Raw genomic sequence first — 23,755 nt, forward strand, 5'->3', positions numbered from 1 at the left:
TCACAGCATTACCCATAGATCGGGTATTTACGAGCTCTCCTCCGGGAGGGTAATAGCTGTCGATCACGAGTCCAACACGTATTCCAAGACCATGGTGAAACACAAGAAGGGAGAGGCGTATAGCTACCCAATACACTTGGACTGTGATTATCACACTGGGCTTCACCAGCGTCGACAGTTGAGAGTTCGTTTGAATAGAAACGACTTCGGTTGCAATATTTGAATTTTCGAATATCCAAATATTAAAATATCTTTCCGTCATATATAGCAAAACTGAATGATGAACTAAAAGATTGTAAATTTATACGAATGTTAGACATACTGTTGAAATGTTCTTAGATAATATAGATTTCTTTAAGCGAAGTCATATTCTAATTATTCAAATGGAGGTTGACGGTAAGATGCAGAAGGAAAAATTGCCCAGTGTGATATATATAAGTATACCTATTCACCATAGTATTGAATCACGTGTTGGACTCGTGATCGACAGCTATTTCCCTCCCTCAAGAGAGCTCAGAGCTCATATATGACTGATCTGTGGCTAATGCTGTATGCCCTTATACGCACACTCACATCCAACTATCCGCCCACGAAAACTGGAGTAACGACTCGCAGCGCAGCGATACTGAAATAGTTTCAGCCCTGTGTGGGATTCGAACCCGGACGGCCGTAGTGGCGGCCAGGAACTGTAACCAATACACCACCGAGCCGTATGTGTATATATACGAGTGCATTTTGGCTGGAGGTTTTCTCCTAGACAAGTAGAATTAAAGTTCACGGCACTAATGCAGTTCGATATCTTCTGGATATCATAAATACTTTTAGTAAAAGGGCTGAATATTTCTGGAAGAAGAACAAGAGGACTCCAAGTTCCTGGCGAGACAAACTCACAAAGACAAGAAAGACTATATTTCACGGAGTCTAAGGTGCAACCTTCATGATCACGGAAAACTACATTATATAGGTGCAAAAAATTGGACGAACAGTAATAACATGTTTGAATGTTTCTGTGCAAGCATTGATTTTTATCTTAATTTTTTCATACTTTTGTGTGGACTGACTCCTAATGCTACTTGCCAACTGCGCTGTTTCCATTGAGAAAAATATAGGAATATCCAAGTTTTTCACATTTACACTTTAAAAGTATCCAATATTCATTTAAATTATTCCTCCACATATAATGTACTTCATACTAGATAACTATATGAGCAAAAATCGCCAGGAGAAAAACGTGAAATTGCCTGCTAGAGATATTCAAATTAGCAGTTAAATAGAAAAATTGAATGTATCTAGTAACTGCCAGAGATATTCAAATTAGCAGTTAAAGAAAAATTGAATATATCTAGTAGCTGTAAAATAATCGATTAATCGGGACAAAAAAAAAAGTTGTTTTTAGATTACATTTGAAAACCAGGGCATAATCTGTGTAAAAAAATGTGATTGCCCCAACTAATTACGGAATTGTTCAATAAATACAAAAAACAGTATTGCGGGAAGAGAAACAAGAATGGCGCTAGCCAAATAGGTGTTCCCTATATTTGTTATCTAGTTAAAGGAATACTGAAGGGGATGCGATGACTGGTGAAGCGGTGGGGATTAACCATGCGGAAGATTGTGCAACGCTGTACTGCATTCGACCCAGTTTGTGTGAAGTGAGGCAAATGACCTATTCTCCCAAAGTTGCTGATGCTGGAGGCGTGTGTGAGTGGGTCGTTTGCCGTGATTGGTGTTTTGACTCTAAAGCGCTCCTTACTATCGGGGTTTTTCTTGAACTATGTATTACTAAAATGTAATCGTCCTCCAGTGAAAATAACACTTGTTTAAAATCACCGTGCGATGAAAATACCTTCCAGTCCTTCCTTCGTACAGTTGACCTCAGTACACATCGCCATCTTACTCGGGAAGGAAGTGTATCGGGAAGGTATTATATACGGAGTATAACATTTCTATATTTTGTTGTTAGACGATATAATAGATAACGGTGAGTATGCGTGGTATATGATAGGACTTAACGTCATCTTGTTTGAAGAGTATATGTGATTAATGATGGGTTTCATGTTATCGGGTCTAAAGTCTCGACACAAAAGAAAGCTTGGATAACAACGCCTCCGCCCAGTTGAATTATTTCTTTAATGTGTGTGCGGTGGCAAATTTGTGTGTTGGATTAAAAACTTAAGTTTTCAGATAGGCTGTAATGGGCATACATAAACTTTTAGGCAATAAAGTAATCTCTACTCGTGTAATATATGGGACTTTAAAATGTTACGCCCTTATGTTGTAAGTTTATAAATTTTTATGCACGGTTATATGTATGTCTTGTATAAAGTAATTATCTATCGGTGCTTGCGATTACTGGGACTGGAGTTTGTATATTTCAGCTCTTTGGTAAATTTTTTGGCTTGTGGTCAAAACCCTACCACTTGTCACTTGACACTGGACATTGAAGAAACTGAATAACACTGAAGAACTTTCCGGAACTGGTGGATATTACTGGTTAGTTTGTGGCAGTGGGTATCCAGTAAAAGGGATCTGGAACAATGAATGGATTAATTTTGAAGAACTAAAGTAATTTAGTTCTTTTCTATAATCTGTGTGGAAAAACATTCAAACCTATCCTGACTGATAGTGTTTAGTCTGATCTCTTTTCAGGTCTGTTGCACCCAACAATAGTGAGATGGAAATGACCCCACAGGGCACTTCTGAGCCATCTCGTAAGTTGGAATTTGTTTTAAGGACTTCAGAATTTAGGTTGTCCCACTGTATAGAATGTGGTGAATGCAACCAGTACGGGAGGGCTAGATGAGGTATTGTCAATGAAAGTTTATTTTTTATAGGGGCAGTGCATTAATCTCCCAATCGCATCAAAATTAATTGGAATGAACTCTTCAACCCCCGCACCTCCATTAGAAGGTATGAATCTAATGGCCGGACACTTGGTATCTTGACAGGGTCCAAGGTTGAAGGTATCTCTCAATTTAAACTATTTCTTGCACTTTTTCACGTAGAGTTGACAGCCACCAACTGCTCCTTCCTCCCTACAAAATTCAGCCAGAGACGTAGGAACAATTGGTGTGGGTGGTCGCTGAAGGCAACTCTAGTATAATTGATGAGCACTGCCCTAAGTGGGAGGTCTGAGGTTTGCCCAACTATAGTGCCAGCTTTTCAGTGACACTTGCTCCCCCAATATGGTGCATAAGAGTAGAATCCCATAGTGGTGCATGCAACCAGACTGGCCTCTATTAAATGCGTGGTCACTGGGGGTGACATGTTGTAATCAGGAAGTGCCTACCCAACAGATGGGAAGTCCTGGGTTTGCCCCTGGGCCAAAACTTAGCCAGTTTGAGTGATGCTTTATACCCCAACATGGTCCCACATTGACGCAACAGACGTCGGTAAGTTTCTTCTCGCAGAGATCTGAAGAATGGTGCTAGTCACTGTAGGACTGTGGGTTTTCCACCAAAACTTTTGAAATGGATCTCCCATGAAATATGAAGTATTGGGCTAATGCCTATTAGGTCATCATGGAACATGAGTTCATAGACCTGGTCACTCCCTTAGCTGCTCTTTTGAACTTGGGGAGTTCTCAACATCTGGATAGATTGACACAAGCCACCATGTTTTTTCCCCCATACAGTGCTATCGGCACACTCCCTTTCATGCGATATCCTCTTGGCATCCATTCCCAAATGTCTATTTCTAGTTGCACTTTATTCCTCCAAGGCATTTACTAGTTCATCTCGATCTACATTCTACATCTACCTCCACCTCCACTCCTCCCTTTCCTGAAACATATGCCCCCAAGTATCTAAAGCTATCCACTTCCTCCAGTCTCCCTTAATACTTGCTTCCAATTTGCTGCCATCCTCTCCTCTTGTACATCTTGATGACTGATGCATACACGATCATACATGACTGAATTAAATAAACGTCGGGAAAGATATATAAGAGATGGGCCCACTACTTTGGTTTTCCTATTCCTTTTTCATTTTCACTCTTTTGGAATGTCCATTACTTGAAGAGGAAGATGTCGGTAGTGGCTTTAGGGAAGATAGCTTTAACTATAATAGCACACAAGTCTAAACCTCCAACACTTCCACTAATCCAAATAAAAAGGAATTTCTTGTGGACTATCGTTTAAATCCATAATGTAGCTTACATGGTATCTCGTCAGTTTCTTGCTAGAACATAAGTGACTTTAAGATGTATTTAGTACTTCACATCTGCTGTACATGTATATTGAATGCTTGAAGGCATTTTTACCATAACCTTTAGCATATGATGCTGATGTTGGCATGTGTGAGTGGGTATATGAGAATACTGATCTGTCCTGTTCATGTATTTTGTAATTGTAGCTGAGTAACCCCCAGTATTGTGTGAACAGGCTTGATCAAGTTTTGTGGTTAACATTCAGGGTGAAAATTGGTATTACAACTAACTTTATTTTATAATGTGCATATTGTGATGTTGAATTATTGTACATCAGGTGGCCTACAATGCGTGAGTATTCAACTTGTATTGGAGAGGTTCTTTTAAGTTGCATTGAAGATGTGTACTTGGGGAAAAGTTGTAAGTGGTTATTGGGAGCGTTCGTACATGTAAAACATGTTTTTATTGATATGATTGTATTTTAGAGAATTTGCAGAAATGAAGATTCTAATGTTTGATACAATACAACTAGATTGCCTGGTTTCTGCCGATTCATCAGAAATGGAGGAATCCAATGCATCAAACCCCCATCCTCCAGCTCCTCACAGCAACCCAGCTGTTAATCCTCAAGAGATGGGTGTAAGTAATGGAGGTATAGGTTAAATGCAATGTATATTATATATATTCTTTTACCATGCTCTCTTCCTACATTAAATGTAAATTTTAGTCTTGGATACATTAACATTTGTACTTATCGTGGGGTGAACGTAGAATATGGGGGAGCAGTTGGCACCCCCAGCCCCAACACGGGCAAAGGTCACCCACAGAATGCGAGGACAGGGCACCGGTTTAGGGGATGTCGTGAATGGAGAGTGAAAAGTGGAAATGTAAACAAGTTGGATCTAATTGATAGGAATAGATGAGCATTACCAGTGAGTAGTTTAAATAGATTGTCACTGTCTGGACAATGAAGAGAAGGAAGAACAGTGCTAAGGTAGGAGTTCCACACCTGTCACAAACTAGGCAATGGAGAAGGCACCTAGCACAAGTGGGGGAACCATTCAAGATGAGTATTGTAACCCTAATGGCGTTTGATGGCAGTGGAGAGGTTGTCACCTGGCTAAAACGGGCAGGCTTAGGGGTTAAGTTTACCAGCATTGGTGACATAGCTAGTTACATAGCCCTTAATCTAGAATAGCTAGTTACATAGCCCTTAATCTAGAAGAGGATGTATTAACCGTAGAAATGAATGATGCAGACACGGGTGAGGAAAAGAGTGACAGGCTTTAATGTGGAGCATGTTTTTCATTTGATTGGCTAGCCAGAATACTTTGGGCAGGCAAACGGGTCGGTGTTTGGCAGGCGAGATTTACAAACAAGCTTGGAACAAATAATTAAACTGGCACCTGTGAAGGTCTTCCCAGACCACATCTGCGGGACTGCAACAAATACAAAATGTGAAGTTGGTAATCAGTCACTTTGGTAGCCCTGAGAATTTTCATGGAAACTGGCAAGGATAAATAAGTAGAGATAATGGCCAAGCAATTGATAGACCTTTAGACCAAAGAGGAAGATACCAATATAAAGACTTGCTGGTAGCCCGTGTGATAATTTTCACTGACGAGAATAAATATTTAGTTAAAACAGCTGAGCAATTAATATGCCTTTCACTAGACCAAAGATCAAGATGCAGATATGATTTCCACAAGGAGAGGGGTAGTGAGTCACAGGGATGGGGTCCACTGGCCAATAGAAAAGGAACCTTGGGAATTCAGGGGTGACTACAGCAGGTGAAGTTGCCTAGGATGATGAAATGTTGTCAGTGTGGGAAGCCAAGGGACTGGAGAGATGTCGGGGTAGGCCATCGGTTACCATTGAGGGGTAAACAAGGGTGGTGGATGGGACGAGAATTGGTACGACTTGGTGCGTGCCTTGATTAGCTACCTCTTATAATGGGGAAGAAGACCTTGGTATACTTGTGACAACTCTTAACCATTAGTAGATTTTGCCCTATTCCATATTAGCAACAATTCACAATACTGTCAATGTATTTGAAACTGTCTGCAATATTTCTCTTCAGTCTTCCTTACTTCCCTTACTGATCCCCTTGACATGTGCTTTGTTCACCTTGCCATTCATATTCAACTAATCCCCCAAACTTCTACAGTCTTACTTGTTTACTCGGAATAGTACTTCTATCAACTGACATTCCCTTCCCAAAGATGCATTTAGCACCGAAGTAGGTAACGGTACACCAGTAATGTGCAACTTTCTTCCTCCCGCAGGGAAATCGTCGTACTCCTAAGCCTCCCAAAGCTCCTGCCAGGCCCCTTGCACCCTTCTTGAGGTTCTGTCGTAAGGTAATGCTGTGCTAGCCACGTGTATCCATGTTGGTCTTCACTTGAACTTGATGTATTTAGCACTTGTATGTAGTGTTAATTGATAATGGTACGAGTAGGGAGAATGCTTGCAGTTTATAGAAATGTTTTATTAACTTAAATGTTAAGCCGTTTCAAAGATTGTCATTTCACCAACTTGTTACAAACTTCACCTAACGTGTACTAGAAAGCTTCAAGTCGGCAGAGAACAGTAATGGTGGCAATATACACAATACTTGTTAAGTTTTGTCAAAAGATATCTACACTGGTGTTTGAGTATTGAGTTTGATAGTCCTGTTTTGGAGTTTTAGTGATCCAAGTGGACAAGGTGCAGGGATAACCCGTCATCCAGGAGGTGCTAAGGTGGGAGGGAGGGTGGATGGGAGTGGAGTGTATTTAGGGATGGAATGGGTGGGAATGATTTTGCCTTTTTGGCTACCTCCCTTGTAAAGGGGAAGAAGCCTTGGTATATGTATGTATATTTTATTTTTATTTTTATTTATTTATTTATATTTTTTTTGTAGTAGGCTGCTAGGGTGTTCATTTCTTGGTGCTATAAAGGTGTGACAAGATGGGTGGGTGGTACTTAGTTCTGTCATAGAACTGTATACCTATCATTTTGGTGTAATCTTTGAGGAAGATTTGTTTCGGTGTGCAGGTGTCAAATTGTGGTGGTTTGGGTATATCCTTTAATTGCTCTAGTTTTCTGTAGAGTTTCTAGTTTTGTTTTGCTGATAGTTGGGAACTATACAAGGGTAATTCCTATGAAGTGCTTGAAGGTAGTTTTTTGTTACGTCTGTAGTTGTGATTGGTTTTAGATGTTTCGATTTCCACTGTCATATCTTTGATATGAGGGTTGATCACTACATGTCTAGAGTGCTACAATAGTTTCCACATTCAAGGTCCGGGATCAAGTGAAAGCTGACCATCCAGACCTCAAGCTTGTGGAGATTGGCAAGATCATTGGAATGATGTGGAGGAATTTGCCTCAAGCTGAAAGAAGAAAATTTACTGAAGAATACGAATCTGAAAAGGTAAGGTATTGGCTTAGCTCATTCTTGTACTTGTCTATCTGTACACTTTGAGCTTCTTCCCCTTATGAGGGAGGTAGCAAAGTCTGAGAAATACACCCGCTTCACCCATTCTACCCCCACCCACCACCCTTCTTTGCCTCACATCTTGGCTCTTCATGAATGAAGGTCGTCAGTCTCTTGCCCACTGTCCAGGTCAGAAGCAATGCAGTAAGAGTTACTCGGGTACTCGTAAACAAAAGTATTAGGGTTGGAAGGTCTCAGGATTGTAATAGATAATTGGATGGTCTTTTCCATGCAAGTATCAAACTGTATTGGGAATTTAAACTTGTTACTTTGAGTGGCAGTTGATAAAAGTTCTTAAACGAAGGTGAGAGGGAGGAAAGGGTTGTGGAATGGGAGTGGGTATGTACCTTATGAATTTACCATTTACCTTGTAAGGGGGGAAAAGCCTTTGGTATATGTATAGTAATTGGTGTCTATTTCCTAATTCTATTTGTAGGCATCTGGGAATGGATACAAATAGATCATATAAAGGGGTGATTGTGTATCCTTATAAGGAGGAAGAAGCCCTTTGTATGTAGATACAAGAATGCATGTTTGTAAAAAAAATTCATCTTTTGTCTTTACAAATGATCTTTGTCTTTCTGCCTTTCCTATTTCAAATTAATTCCTTGCTTATCCATGGCTCCCTTCAATCCTAGTTATTAGATATCTTGTTCATTTTGTCTTGCAGGTTGAATATGAAGAAGCAATGAAAACTTACTATGAATCGCCCGCCTATCGGGCCTATTCAATTGCAATGAGCGAAGGTAAGGGTTTCCACATTTTCACAAAGTTGATGCTTGCTAGAAGTATGTAAGATGCTATTCAAATCAAGTGGAATGAAGGAAATTTATGAAGCAATAGTTGTGCCAATTATGTATGGGAGAGATCTGGGTAATGTGTACAGGAAAAAGAATGTAGGTAATGGAAAATTGGTGCTTGAGGTGTATGGAGTTATGAAATGACGGTGAGGAATGGAATGTTTTGTGAATGGATTTAGGAATACATGGAACCAGGAGAGAGTTCCCTAAACTCGGATTGCCACACAGGAGTTATCAATTTGAGATTGGTCTTTATATATTCACAAATTAAATGAGAGGATGGTTGTATATGGATGTGATGCATGAGGTGGAATGGGCTGGGGGATGGGGGGTGAGGTGGTATGTGTGAGCAATTTTTGACGCAGCCCAAAGGGATTTCTCCCCGTCTTCTCCTTTATGCATGGGGGGATGGATAGGGGGGGGGTCGCCGATTTAATGAAGCGGCCTTGCTATGGATGTGCTGTCTTGTGACATGCTTCTGACCCAGGGCAGTGGACAAGGTGCAGGGATGACCCGTCATCCACGAGGTGCTAAGATGAGAGGGAGGGTGGAGGGGTGTGGAGTGTATTCAGGGATGGAATGGGTGGGAATGTTTTTATGACTTTTCCTTTTTGGCTACCTTCCTTGTAAGGGGGAAAAAGCCTTGGTATATGTGTATGTAGATGAGATTATTGATAGTAATTAACTTAGCATTCCACATTGAAGGATTCATTGGTAGGTATTTCTATACTGCACACTCTTGCATAGAAAACTGCAGATGTTTTGGAAAGAAATTAAGAGGAAGAGAGGCGAATCAAGTAGGGAAGAAAAGGTAAAAGGTACAGATGGAGAGATGATAATGGAAGAGATGGCAGTAAGGGGAAGATGGGCAGAATATTTTAGGGAGTTGCTAAATGTGAAGGAGGATAGGGAAGGAAAGATAGCTGCAGTGGGAAATGCGAAGAAAATGAGTGATGAGTGAGGAGAATGGAGGAGAAATAAGGAAGGATGAGGTGAAGGCAGTTGTAAAGATGATGAAAGCAGGTAAGGCACCTGGTCTGGATGGATGCCATGCAGAATGTCGGAAAAAGGGAGGTTCAGTGATGGACTGGTTGGTGAGGTTATTTAACCACTTCAGTACGGGACTTAAATCTTGCGGGCAGCAGCCAATGCCAGCCGTATGACGTCACGTAATAATATTCTTATCATAAAATAGTCGCCGCTTATATCGATCGTTCTCTCTTTCACCCGCGAATTTTGAAAACCACAGAGAATGGGATTCAGGGTGCATTTGGGAGAATGTAAAAACACAGGGGCGACTACAATAAATATAATCAAGACGCCGATATGGCAGCGTCGCGAATCCACTTGCTCCTCATGACGCCTACGTGTGCGGCACCGTATGGAAGGGGTTAATGTTTGCTGGAGAGAGGGTAGAGTACCGGAGGACTGGAGAAGTGCCTGTATAGTTCCTCTTTACAAGGGAAAAGGGGACAAGTGTGAATGTAGTAGTTTCAGAGGGATTAGCCTGTTAAGTGTAGTAGGGAAGGCTTATGGGAGGATCTTAATTGAGAGGATTAGGAGAGGAACAGAAGGAGTAATTGGTGAGGAACAGTGTGGATTTAGGACAGGTAGAGGTTGTGTAGATCAGATCTTTGTGGTAAGACAGATATGTGAGAAAGCTATAGGAAAGGGGAAGGATGTTTTTTAGGCTTTTATGGATCTGGAAAAGGCTTATGATAGGGTAGACAGAAAGGCACTGTGGGAGGTTATGCAGATTTATGGGATAGGAGGAAAGCTTTTGGGAGCTGTCAAGGGTTTTTATGAGTAGTAGAGCTTGTCAGGATTAGAAATGGAGAGAGTGAGTGGTTTGAAGTAAAGGTGGGACTTCGTCAAGGATGCGTTATGTCACCCTGGCTGTTCAACTTATACATGGATGGGGTGGTGCGAGAGGTGAATGCTAGGGTAGTGGGTCAGGGATTGGAGATGGTTAAAGAAAATGGAGAAAAGTGGGAGGTGAGCCAGCTGTTGTTTGCGGACGACAATGCACTTGTGGCAGGGTCAGAGGAGGGATTGAGGAAGCTGGTGGCAGAGTTTGGGAGAGTATGTGATAGAAGAAAGCTAAAGATAAATGTGGGGTAAATGTAAGGTGATGAGATGTACAAGGGGTGAAAGTGGCAGTAGACTGGAAATGAACATTAAGGGAGAGCGACTGGAGGAAGTGGATAGTTTTAGATACTTGGGTGCAAGTGTAGCAGGAAAAGGTGGAGTGAAGGTGGAGGTAGAATGTAGATTGAGAGAAGCGAGTAAATGCCTTGGTGGATTAAAGAGTGTAATGAGGAATAGACATTTGGGAATGGATGCGAAGAGGAGACTGTATGAAGGAGTGATTGTGCCAACAGCACTGTATGGGGCAGAAACGTGGAACATAAGAGAAGAAGAGAGGAGGAGTTTGAATGTGTTTGAGATGAGGTGTCTGAGAAGTATGGTGGGGGTTACTAGGCTGGATAGAGTGAGAAATGAGGTGAGGAGAACAGGGGTGAAAAAGGATTTGGGAGATAGGGTTGATGAAAGAATATTAGGATGGTTTGGACACATGGAAAGAATGAGTGAAGAAAGACTAGTAAAAGAGGTATGGAAGGCAGATGTGGAGGGAGTGAACATGAGGGGACGTCCTAGGATGAGGTGGATGGATGGGGTGAAGGGGGCTTTGGGGAAGAGGGGAATGTCTGTTGAGGAAGGAAGGGAGAGGACGGAAGACAGAGGTGAGTAGAGAATGGTTGTATATGGATGTGATTGCATGAGGAGGAATGGGCGGGGGGGTGGGGGGGGTAGTATGTGCGAGTAAATTTTGACGCAGCCCGAAGGGATTTCTCCCCGTCCTCTCCGTCCTCTCCTTATATGCAAGGGGGGGACGGAGAGGGGGGGTCGCCGATTAAATGAAGCGGCCTTGCTGTGGATGTGCTGTGTCTTGCGACACTGCTTCTGACCCAGGGCGGTGGGCAGGGTGCAGGGATGACCCGTCATCCAGGAGGTGCTCAGATGAGAGGGAGGGTGGGAGGGGTGTGGAGTGTATTTAGGGATGAAATGGGTGGGAGTGTTTTTATGCCTTTCCCTTTTTGGCTACCTCCCTTGGAAGGGGGAAAAAGCCTTGGTGTATGTATGTATTTTTTTTTTTTTTTTTTTTTTTTTTTTTGCTGAAAATTTAATGGATTGAAACGAATAACCTTTGTAATACTTAGCTTCAGAAACGAGTGTGGCAGCAACTGGGGAGGAAACGCACGGGGCTTCGGCCTTGGCACCAAGTGCAAATGTTGATATCCAGCCAGCAGAGGATAACCAAGGTATGTAGCATGTTTTTTTAGTTGGTATTGCTAATATACTTTTTACATAAGTTTATTAGAGCATACAGTACAGGGACTAAAGATGTGGAAAGACACTAACAAGGACAAAGGCATTAGGAAGTTTCTGTACAGATGTATTCATTCTTGGAATAACCTGGAAGTAATTCAGTCAGATGGCATAAACAAGTTTATTAAAATAGTTTGATTTCTGGATCAACAGAAATGAGACCCCACAAGCATAACTTACCTTGTATATTAGTAGTCAGATGCATAAAATTAAAGAACTTTGGAATAACCAATTTGAGTTTCAATGTACTTGATAGGCTTCAAAACAAATTTTCTATAATTGCAATAGAAAATTGTCACCATAATACACAAAGCCCTTGATATAACTGATTTTAGAGGTGACAATAATTTTGGTCATCCCATTGTATGATACATAGACCCCATTTTCACTACTTGTTTGATTTTATATTTTAGTGAATGTTGCATTCATTCATCAGACCAGTGACAATCTGTTCCCTCCCCCACCTTTGTTAAATTGGGGAATGGCAGTACTGTACATGCTTTAGTGTTGATATAAATTGGTGCCTTGTGTATCACTAAATTGAAAAGTTGCAGCTCTGCAGTGGCTGACATTGATTCTTAGGCCCTCCCACAGATCTGTAGGAAGAAACTTTGGACTCGTTTGTATTGGAGGAGTATGGGGCCTCTTTTTTTTTTTTTTTTTTTTTTTTTTTTTCTCTCTCTCCAAGAGAACAATGAGATTTAGTTGAGGTTGATAGATATCTTAATCCCAGTCCAGAGACAGTGTCAACCCCTCAGGGCTGCACCTGATAGAGATGAGGGGGTTAACCAGTTTTGAAAATGGGCAGAGCTACTGCCCATCTTGCAGGACCACCACATGGAGGTACCCTTCATTCCTTCCTAAGTAGTGTCAAAATCGATAACTTATGAATTGTCCCCGACAGATCACGGTGATGAAAATGTAAGCCATGCATCTCGTGGACAGAACTCGAGGAACAATATTTTGCTTGATGAGGTCTTTGCCGATGCAGTTTTATCCGATATCCGGTCAATGGATGCCAAACAGCAGCTCTCGCTTCTCAAGCGTCAAATGCAGTGTTTGGCAAAGCATCAGGTGAGTAGACCAGTTTAACATGTTACTAGTAAACCTGGATCAGAAGCAGTACATCCACAGCATGGCTGCTTCACTTGTGGTGACCCTTCCTATCTTCCATCTTCCCTGGGTGGCCATACCTGATTACTTGAAGTCTTAGTCTTTTGCAAGAGAGACCTGGAGTGATTAAACAATTGATATAACTTGTTCACCTTTTTGGCAAAAAGCAAACGTACTTGAAATAGTAGATTTGCCTAGGTGGATATGTATTTACTCCCTTCTCCCTCTCTTTATATCGCATTTAACTTGCAGAGAACTGGAGACCATATTTATTGTCTTTTTTTAAATTTGCAGAAAATGCTTGAAGCAGATTTCACAAAAGTAAAAGAAAAGCTTGAAACCAAAAAAATGAAACTTGCAGAAGCATCTAGTTTTATGGAGAGCTACAAAATGAGCTAGAAAAGGTAATCGCCATTTATTTAAACATTTACTTAACCTATAATTTGTGGTTGGAGTGAGTTGCTATTGAGGGGGGGTTCCGTTCTTTCTAAGCCATTGTTCTAGTTTGTTGAAATAAGTTTGGGAGTTGTTAGAAGCTATCTTGTTGCTTTGCATTTTATTGGTCATCTGCATATGTGAACACCAGTTCCCAAGATCTGGTATTGGGAAATTACATGTAGTGTTGGATAGTGAGAAATGAGGTGAGGAGGGTGGGAATGGAAAAGGTGATGGAGTATTGGAATGATTTGGATACGTGGAAAGAAAGATTGAAAGGTTTGTAAAAGATGTGTGGAAGGCAGAGGTAGAGGGAGTAAACTTGTGGGGATAAAGAACGAGATGGATGGATGGGGTGAAAGGGGCATGGAGAAAGTGTGTAGCAAGGAAGGAAGAAGGCAGGAGATAGGTACAGGTGGAGAGTGCCTGTATATAGATGATACTGTTATGCAGGGGACTGGGGTAGAAGTGCTAATGTGTGAATATTTTGACACAGCCTGAATGGATTTCTAGTCTCTTGTTCTGCATGAGGGGATAGAGAAGGACGTTTGCCAATTAAGTGAAGCAGCCTTGCTGTGGATGTACTGGGTCTTGCTATATTGCTTCTAACCCAGGGCAGTGGGCAGGATACAGGGATAAGGGGAAAAAAGCTCTTGGTATATAGATTCGGATTCTGATAGCTGCGTAGCTGTTAGTACTTTAATCTTGATTGTTAATATAACATCAAGTAGCAAGGCATAATTTCACTGCCATTATTCACCCCTCCCTCCCTCTCATCTTGGCTTCTCCTGGATGATGGGTCATCCCTGCATCTCGCATCAGCCTGGGTCAAAAACAAGGCTGCTTAATTTAGTGACCCTCCCCCCCCCCCCCCCTGTCCCCTCGTGCAGAAAAAGATGAAGAAATCCCTTCGGGCTGCATCAAAATATCATTCACTCCTTAACCCTCCTGTCACCCATCCATCTAACACAGTATCGTCCATACAGAGCCATTCTCCATTCGCCCTCATCTCGTCTCCCTTCTCCAACAGATATCCCTTTTTGCTCAATGCCCTTTTCACACCATCCATCCATCTCGTCCTCGGTTGCCCCCTCCTATTCACTCCATCCACTTGCCTTCCACACTTGTTTTACTAATCTTGGTGAAGGGTGGGGCTCCATCAATTGTCCACTCCCAGTCCATAGAGCAGCCTCGTGTAGATGCAAAACAGTAGCTCCTATTTGTTTGAACCTTTGTTACATACTGTACTGTAAAACCCCAGTGCTAATTAACACCCAGAGATGCAATATGAAATCTTTAGTTCACACTCTGAAGAATTTTATGGTAACAAGTGTGATTTCTTTAATTAGATGAGCCCATAGTGTGGACAAGTCTTTGGTAAAACATAAGGAGCCAGTTCAGGACTCTGAAGAACAGTTGTCGGCACAAGAGAATTTGACTGAAAATGTCAAGTTGTACCAACTAACCTTCAGTGCTGGTAAGTAATCCTCCAGAAGATCTAAGAAGAATGCTACAAGACTTGCCACTTCCATAGAAGCACCTTCATTACCTGCTGCAGCTACAACAGGCCAGGAATCTTGGGTTTAAATATTAGAGGCATCATTCCACACCTCTAAAGTGAAGATTGTTGCAATATTTTTCTACTTTTGATAGCTCCATCTTGTATCTTTCCATTACTTGGATGTTATGAATAGCAGTTACAAAAATAAATAAAATTAAAATGTACATGTACCAAAGGGTTTACCCCTGTACAAGGGAAGTAGCCAAAAAAACAATTGTAAACCACTCCCGCCACATTCGCACCCAAGTATCTAAAACTATCCACTTCCTCCAGTCTCTCCCTTAATACTCGCTTCCAGTCAGCTGCCACTTTCTCCCCTTGTACATCTACATCTCATCACCTTACTTTTACCCACATTTATCTTCAACTTCCTTCGCACACCTTCCCAAATTCGCTAACTTCCTCGGTCCCTCCTCTGATCCTTCTACAAGTTCATTGTCGTCAGCAAATGGGTCGCTTATCTCCCACTTTCTCAATTTTCTTTAACCATCTCCAATCCCTGACCCACCACCCTTGCATTTACCTCTCGCACCACCCCATCTATGTATAAATTGAATAGCCAAATTAACCTAACACGTCCCTGAAGTCCCACCTTGCCTCGAACCACTCCATTTCTAATCCTGACATATGCTCTACTGCTCTTGTAAAAGCTCTAGACTGCTTAACAGCTTTCCTCCTATCCCATATCTGTAATACCTCCCACAGTGCCTTCCTGTCTACTGTCATAAGCTTTTTTCAGATCCATAAGCTCAAACGTCCTTGCCTCTTGTAGCTCTCTTGCCTGTCTTACCACAAATCTGATCTACACAACCCCTACTTGTCCTAAACCCACACTGGTCCTCTCCTAATCCTCTCGATAAAGACCCTCCCATAAGCCTTCCCAACTACACTTAAAAAGCTGATCCATCTGAAACTACTACTCACACTTGTCCCCTTTTCCCCTGTAAAGTGGAACTATACAGGCACTCCAGTCCTCTGGCACTCTACCATCTTAAACATTAAAACCTTAAATAACCTCACCAGCCAGTCCATCACTGTACCACCTCAGACATTCTACATGACATCCATCCAACCCAGGTGACTTACCTGCTCTCATCTTAACTGCCTTTACTTCATCTTACTTGTTCCTCTATTTTTCTTACTCATCAGTCACTTTCTTAGCACTTCCCACTGCAACTACCTTTCCCTCCCTATCCTCCTTCACATTTAGCAACTCCCTAAAATACTCTGTCCATCTTCTTACTCCCTTCTTTTCCATTATCATCTCTCCATCTCCGCCTTTTACCTTTTCTCTACTTGATTCCTCTTCCTCTTAATCTTTCCAAAATTTTTACTTTCAAAATTTTCTTGTATTCGTACCACATTTCACACCTGCTCTCATTTGCCTCCTTTATCTTGTGCTTTACTTCTCTTCTCTTTGTACATCTTGTACAATTCCCTCATCCTATTTTGTAACCAGTCTGTGAAAGCTCTTCTCTTTGCAACCTTTGCTTCCTCATCCCACCACTCGCTACCCTTCCTTCTTCCTCCCATCCTCATTGTTCCATGCCATTTTTGCCCACCTTGTGACTCCATGAACCATCCCCATTCCTCCACTCCTAGTTCTACTCTATCCTTCACTCCCTCCCACTCCTCTCTTGGCTTCTTGTACTCCTTTTTGATCATTTAAGCAGTTCACTCTAAGCACCTCTCCACCTCTCATTTTCCTCTTCATCTTTCAATCGGCTTGCCTTCCAAAAATGACCAGATATTCCCCCCACTCTCCCCTTAGAACATGTACATCCATAACTCTTCCTACTATACTCCTGGTTACCATTATGTAGTTAATGCTCTATCTACCACATTTCCATCCACCACCCTCTTGTGTGTATTTGCTATCAACTCTCTAGACAGGTTCCCACCAACTCTCAACTACGATATTTTTTCCTGGAACTCCACACTTCCCAACCACTGTCTATTGGTTCATTTCCTACCCTAGCATTAAGGTCTCCCAATACCACTACATTGACATTTCTCCCTAATCCCTCTATGCACTCGTTTAAATCCATCCAAAAAGCCTTCCTTTCCCCTACTCTTCTCACTACCAGGCCCATATGCACTTAAAACTGATCTCCCTTCCCAGTTTCACACTCGTCCACATTAACCTTGAAGAAACCACCTTCCACTTCACTACATGTTTACCTATCTCTTCACTTGCTAGTATAGCCACCCCTTCTCTCCCTTGTCCTCTTCATTCCTGAGGACCTCCCAACTACCCTTCCAAACTCTCCCCTCCCTCTCAACTTGGTTTCACTCGATGCCAACACATCCATCTTCTTGCATGCTGCTTATCTCTTCCCTTTTACTCTCATCTGTACCACATCCATGCACATTAAGACCCAAACCTTAGGTTACTGGTTGGGAAACTCCTGGACCCTCTTATGCCTTTACTTTTCTTTTAGGAATGTCCCCTTTGGTGTTATAGGGGGAAGGATGCCTAGTCTGGTCCCTGTCCTTTTTTGTCTGTTACAACTAGAGGAAAGACTTGTTGCCAGTATTTTCCCCCCACCACATGAAATGAAACCCAATTTCAAAGGACTGCCTTGTCTTCGAGATCTGGGAGTTACTGACACAGGACATTAAGAATTTGTATCTCATGGATCAAGAGAACTGCATGATTGTAGGATCTTCATGCACATCACCAATAACGGGTGAATTAATGGAGTCCTAACCTGGGAACTGTTCTGGGTAACTGAATCAGTGATGTCTGTTGAAGATGTAGATTCCAGCATTGCCAACAGGTTGGTGCATGTAGGATCCTTTGCAAACATTTTCTGTTCTTTACATTCTTCTTTGGACTTTGTATTTGGACAGTTGACCCAAAATTGAAGTGGTGCTTGGGTTTTATTTTGTAGTTTTGAACCCTCTTACTACTTTTGGCTTAATAGAACCCATCGGAGCTGCATCAGTGCGAGACATTGGAATGGTTTCATTTGGGCCAGGCTTAATACACCTGCAGTCGAGGACACGTTATGCCAGACCTTTGCTGTTTTGTGTTATTTCATACGAGTGTGCGTCACATTCAACTTTGGTACCTTTTCTCTCGCTAACAAGATATTCGGCATTATCAGGATGATAGAGCCCCGTTTTGAATGCTGGTTTCTTTAGCCTTTTCTCTACTTCCAGCATTTCAGGTTTCTCATCCCTCCCCTTCAACAATTTTTGGTATCGTTCCTCTGCCAATTCTTGCAGATTTCTTGTAACCAAGAACTGGTGCTACATCTTCATAAGGTAGACTGGAAGAGGACATCCCCTCCCTTGGTTCTGCAATTCTCTGCATATTTCGCTGCTCGAGTGGCATGAGAATTTTGACAAACTGCATGGTCCTCTTCTAGCTACTGTTGGTCAGTTTAAATAGTTACGACAATCACTGTAAAATTCAAGTGGGAAGTGACGAGAGCCTACAGGTTTGATCATACTCGCAGATCATGGGATTTGCTAGTAGATACAAGAAATGTACCCCTAGTCATTTTATAGTCTTCTTTCCCAAGTAAGGGAGGTAACTACCCAAGGCATGTATCCACTCCCAGCTCATCTAACACCATAAACGTCTTGAGGTGGAGGTGAAAGAATACTGCCACAAAAGGGACATTCCTAAAATGTAAAGGACTAAGATCCTCCAACCATGCAGTTCTCTTGATACATGAGCAAGGCAGTCCTTTAATTGAAATTGGGTTTCATTTTATAATTGATTTTAATTTTATCATTCATCTTCCTTTCATAATTTTAACTTTTTATAATAGTGGGGAAAGAATACTGCCATAGTCTTTCTACTTGAGTCGTAACGGGCGACAAAAACAGGACAAGGATTAGGACTAGGCATTCTTCCCCCTGTAGCCCCAAAGGGGACTTAACCTAAAAAAAAAAAAGTAAAGGCATAAGTGTCCGAGTTTCCCAACCAGTACCAAAAGGTTTGGGTCTTTTAATGCGAGTGGATGTGGTACAGATGAGAGTAAAAGGGAAGATAGGCAGTACGTTTGAGGAAAAAAGATTGTTGGCATTGGCATTGAGTGAAACTAAGTTGAGAGGGAGGGGCGAGTGTGAGTTTGGAAGTGTAGTTGGGAGGTTCTTGGGAGTGAAGAGAGGGGTGGCTATACTAGTAAATAGACAGGTAAGCGTGTAGTGTTGTGGAAGGAAGTTTCTTCAAGATTGATGTGGATGGTGAAACTGGGAAGGGAGATGTGGGTTTTGTAAGTGCATATAGGCCTGGTAGCACGGAGTGTAGAGGAAAGGGAGGCTTTTTGGATGGATGTAAATGAGTGCATAGAGGGATTAGGGACACCTGTATCTAGTGGTATTGAGACATTAATGCTGGAGTAGGAAATGAACCAATAGATATTGGGAAGTGTGGAGTTCCAGGAAAAAAATCGGTGGAGAGTTGGTGTTTAGAGTTGGTAATAAATAGTTTAGGAAGAAACTAAAGTATTAGTACACATGGGAGAGGGTGGTAGAGCATTAGTGGACTATAGTGGTAACCAGGAGTATAGTAGGAAGAGTTGGATATGTTCTAAGGGGGACGTGAGTGGGGAATGAGAATTTTTTGAGTGAACTGCTTAAAATGAAGAAAAGGAGTACAAGAAGCTGAGAGGAGTGGGAGAGAGTGAAAGAGTAGAACTAAGTAGAGGAGGAATGGGAATGGTTCAAGGAGGGAGTCGCAAGGAGTGCAAAGATGGTGTGGAACAAGGATGGGAGGAAATAGAAGGAAGGGTAGGGAGTGGTGGGATGAGGAAGCAAAGAAGGTTGTAGAAGTGAGCATTCAGATTGGTTACAAAATAGGAGGTACAATAGCAAAGCATAAGATAAAGGAGGCAATGGAGAGCAGATGTGAAATGTGGTAATACAACAGAATTTTGAAAATAAGTTTTGGAAAATTTAAGAGGAAGGGGTGGTGAATAAAGTAAAGATAAAAGGTGCAGATGGAAGAGAAGGCAGTAAGAGGAAGATGGGCAGAGTATTTAAGCTAGTTGCTAAATGTGAAGGAAGATGGATCGGGAAAGGTAGTTAGTGGGAAACTCTAAGAAAATGACCATGAGTGAGGAAAATGGAGAAATAAGGTGAAGTGAGGGCAGTTGTGAGAGGTAAGGCACCTGGATTAGATGGATGTCATGCAGAATGTCTGAAAAAAGGAGGTACAATAGACTGGCTGGTGAGGTTATTTAATGGTTAAGAGGGTAGTGTGCTGGAGGACTAGTGCCTGTATAGTTCCCTTGCAAGGGAAAAGGGGACAAGTGAGTGTTGTAGTTTCAGAGGGATCGGCTCAAGTGTAGTTGGGAAGGCTTATAGGAGGGTCTAGAGAGAATTAAGAGGAACGGGAGAAACTGGGAAGGAACAGTGGGTTTAGGACAGGTAGGAGTTGCGTAGATAAGATTTGTGTAAGAAGAAAGCTATAGGAAATGGTTGGTTCTTTGGGGTTTTATGGATCTGGAAAAGGCTTAAGACAGGGTAGATGGGAAGGCACTGGAAGGTGTTGCAGATGTATGGTATAGTAGGAAAGCCAAGAGCAGTCGGAGCTTTTATGATAGTAGAGCATCAGGATTAGAAATTGTGGTTTGAGGTAAAGGTGGGACTTCACCAGGTATGTGTTGCCCTGGCTGTTCAATTTATACATGGATGGGGTGGTGTGGAGGCAAATGCAAGGGTAGTGGGTCTGGGATAGATGGTTAAAGAAAATGGAGAAAATGGGAGAAGCCAGCCGTTTGCTGACAACAGGGAGTGCGAAATAAATTGATGCAGCCCAAAGGGATTTCGGTCTTTTCTGCTTGAGGGGACAGGGGATCACCAGTTTAATGAAGTGGCCTTGCTGTGGATGTGCTCTCTTGCGACACTGCTTCTGACTCAGGGCAGTGGGCAAAATGCAGGGATGACCCATCATCCAGGAGGTGCAAAGATAAGAGGGGATGGGGTGGGTGACTGGTTTTTATGCCCATTTTTTTTTTTTTTTTTTTGGCTACCTCCCTTATAAAGGGGGGGGGGGGGTCTTTGGTATATATGCATGTACAAATGGAAAAGTTTCCAGCTTTTTTTTTTTTTTTTTCTACACTGGTATTAGTCCTAACCATTACTGTCATTAGTACTAAGATTTTGTAATTTGGATAAGAAATTGTCTTAAGTTCAAAATTTGTGGCACCTCTAATTTGTGCCAAGTTGGCATAGTGTTTATGCCTGCATAACTAATTTTGTCAGCCACTTGATTATTACAAAGCTTGAGGCTTGAAAGTTCCTCTTTCACCTGGCAACTGTATACATTATTGTAATTTAGTGTTCTCTACACTCGGGGATTGTTATAAGACGAGTTTCCCGTGCATGATTACATTGGTAAAAACTCGATATTTCAGGATATTTGTTAGTACTATTCTGTTTTTGTATTTTCTAAGACTTGTTACCATACCTTAATGTAAATGTAGTTCCCTTAAAATTTTAAATAAAGTAGAATAATCTTGTTTACCTTTATTTCCTACTCCAAATATTTACCCCATTTGGTGAAGATGGTTTACTGAGGGACTAGAATCTTGTTATAGATTGGTCTTTCTTGAGGGGCTTGTTCAGTTACCTGGTTGTGAATATAGATATTGCAGGGCCTGATAGTCGAAGCTGGTTTACTTCAGCTGCTTTGTTGCATGACAACCCCTCCCTCCTCGCACACTCAAATTTACATAGCAGGCAAGAAGAAATCCCTCCTGGCCACATCGATTTCTCATCCATTCACAAATCTTCCATACAAGGGCCCAACAGCTAGAGCTGGTTTGTCATCGCATTGTATTACGTAATTATTGAAGCGGATATGATTGGGTTGTCATTTAGGTATAAAAGGTTATTGCCTAGTTTCAGACCGGAAACCCACAGCCCTGTGATAGCTGCCATTTGTCCTTGGGCATTCCTATGAATCTTGAATAAAAAATTGAATTATTGTGGGATTTTTATTCTCGACCAATTTTTAGAATTTCCTTTATATTAAATCAAAGAAAAGGAGTACAAGCTGAGAGAAGAGTAAGAGGAAGTGAAGGACAGAGCTGCGAGTGGAGGAATGGGGAGGTTTCAAAATCTCGAGGTGTGTGAAACAAGCGCGATGGGAGGAAGGGAAGCGAGTGGTGGGATGATGAAGCAAAAGAGGTTGTAGAAGTGAAGAAATGAGCTTTCAGACTGTTCGCAAAATAGGACAATAAATGAGAGGGGTGCAAAGATAGAATTAAAACAAAGGAGAGCAGATGCAAAATGGAAGTGACAAAATTTTGAAAGCAAAGAAGAAATCTTGAAGAAATTAAGAGGAATGAGGCAAATAGAGAAGGTATAATGTGCAGATGGAGAGAACGGAAGAGGCAGCAGTAAGAGGAAGATGGACTGTTTTAGGGAGTTGCTAAATGTGGAGTACAGAGGGAAAGGGTTGCAATGGGAGGCACTAAGAAAATGAGTGATAAGAAAAATGGGGAAAAGATTAAACGAGAGCGGACAAGGCACCTGGGTTAGGTTGGTGTATAGTGCTTATATAAGGTAGGACTGGAAGTCTAGTTCAAATTAAGAGAATGGGGGACAAATGTTAGTCATAGAGGGATCAGTTGGTTGGGAAGGTTTTGAGAAAGGAGTAATTGGTGAGGAACAGTGGGTTTAGGAAGGCAAGAGTTGTGGATCACTTGTAAGGCCAATGTGCAAGAAAGCTTTAGCAAAGGGTATTTAAGGCCTTGATGGCTTTAGAAAAGCCTTATGATGGCAGACAAAGGCACTGTGGAAAGTTTTGCAAATATATGGGCGAGAAAATCTGTTATGAGTAATCAAGCATTTTTGATAGCCTGTTTGAATTAAAAATAGTGGTTTGAGGTAGAAGTGGGACTTCACCAGGGATGTTTCATGTTGCCATGGCTGTTCAATGTGCACAGGGGTTAGGTGGTGCAAGAAGTAAATGAAAATGTGATGGGCAGGGGATTGGAGATGGTTTAAGAAAATTGAGAAAAATGGGAGGTAAGCCAGTTGTTTACTGATGACACTGAGCTTGTAGCAGGATCAGAGGAGGGATTAAGAAAGTGATAGTTTGGGAGTGTGAGAGGAGGAAGTTGAAGGTAAAGATAAAAGGTGATCAAACATAGAAGGGGAGGATGGCAGTGAATTGAATAAGAGTATTAACAGAGGATGAAGTGGATAGCTTTAGATACTTGGGGGCACATGTAGTGGGAAAGAGGAGTGGAGGTGGAATCTAGATTTTTAGAAGCAAGTAAATGCCTTGGATTAAAAAGTGTAGATACACAGTTGGGGATGGATGCTAAGAGGAGATTGTATGAAGGGATGATTGTGCCGACAGCACTGTATGGGGCAGGAACATGAAGCATAAGAGTTTAAACGTGTTTGAGATGAAATGTCGGAAGTATGGTAGGGAATACTTGGCTGTATAATGAAAAACAAGGTGAGGAGGAGGTGGGGTGGAAAAGGAGTTGGGAGGTAGGGTTCATGAAAGTATTGTGATGGTTTGGATACGTAGGAAGAACGAGTGAAGAAAGATAGTAAAATAGGTGTGAAAGGCAGAGGTGGATGGAGTGAACATGAGGGGGTGGCAAAGTATAAGATGGATGGATGGGGGTAAAAGGGGCATTGGGAAAGAGGGGAATGTCTGAGGAAGGGAGGGAGAAGACAAGATAGGTGAGTGGAGAATGGTTGTGTATGGATGATGCTGTGATGCATGAGGGGAAGTGGGTGGGGGAGGGAGCGTGTGCAAGGTAAATTGATGCAGCCTGAAAGGCTGTCTTCTCTTTTTCTGCATAAGGGGACAGAGGGGAGGGGGGTTGCTGAATAAATGAAGAGGTCTTACTG

General features: G+C 41.9%; 1 protein-coding gene across 1 annotated transcript; it reads left to right on the top strand.

Annotated features, from left to right (window-relative positions):
* The first annotated feature begins 1,800 nt into the window (after nucleotides 1–1,800).
* LOC143034445 (SWI/SNF-related matrix-associated actin-dependent regulator of chromatin subfamily E member 1-like) lies at nucleotides 1,801–21,401 on the top strand. Its single transcript, XM_076200502.1, has 10 exons — nucleotides 1,801–1,921; nucleotides 2,650–2,711; nucleotides 4,679–4,785; nucleotides 6,432–6,506; nucleotides 7,427–7,558; nucleotides 8,292–8,367; nucleotides 11,643–11,744; nucleotides 12,716–12,885; nucleotides 13,219–13,328; nucleotides 14,709–21,401. Exons 2-9 carry the CDS (start codon nucleotides 2,675–2,677, stop codon nucleotides 13,321–13,323), a joined length of 804 nt encoding a protein of 267 aa, XP_076056617.1. The 5' UTR covers nucleotides 1,801–1,921; nucleotides 2,650–2,674; the 3' UTR covers nucleotides 13,324–13,328; nucleotides 14,709–21,401.
* Nucleotides 21,402–23,755: the final 2,354 nt, after the last annotated feature.

This window comes from Oratosquilla oratoria, chromosome 17 (genome assembly GCF_046742065.1).
Source record: "Oratosquilla oratoria isolate Oo_2021 chromosome 17, ASM4674206v1, whole genome shotgun sequence".
Taxonomy (NCBI): Eukaryota; Metazoa; Arthropoda; class Malacostraca; order Stomatopoda; family Squillidae; genus Oratosquilla; species Oratosquilla oratoria.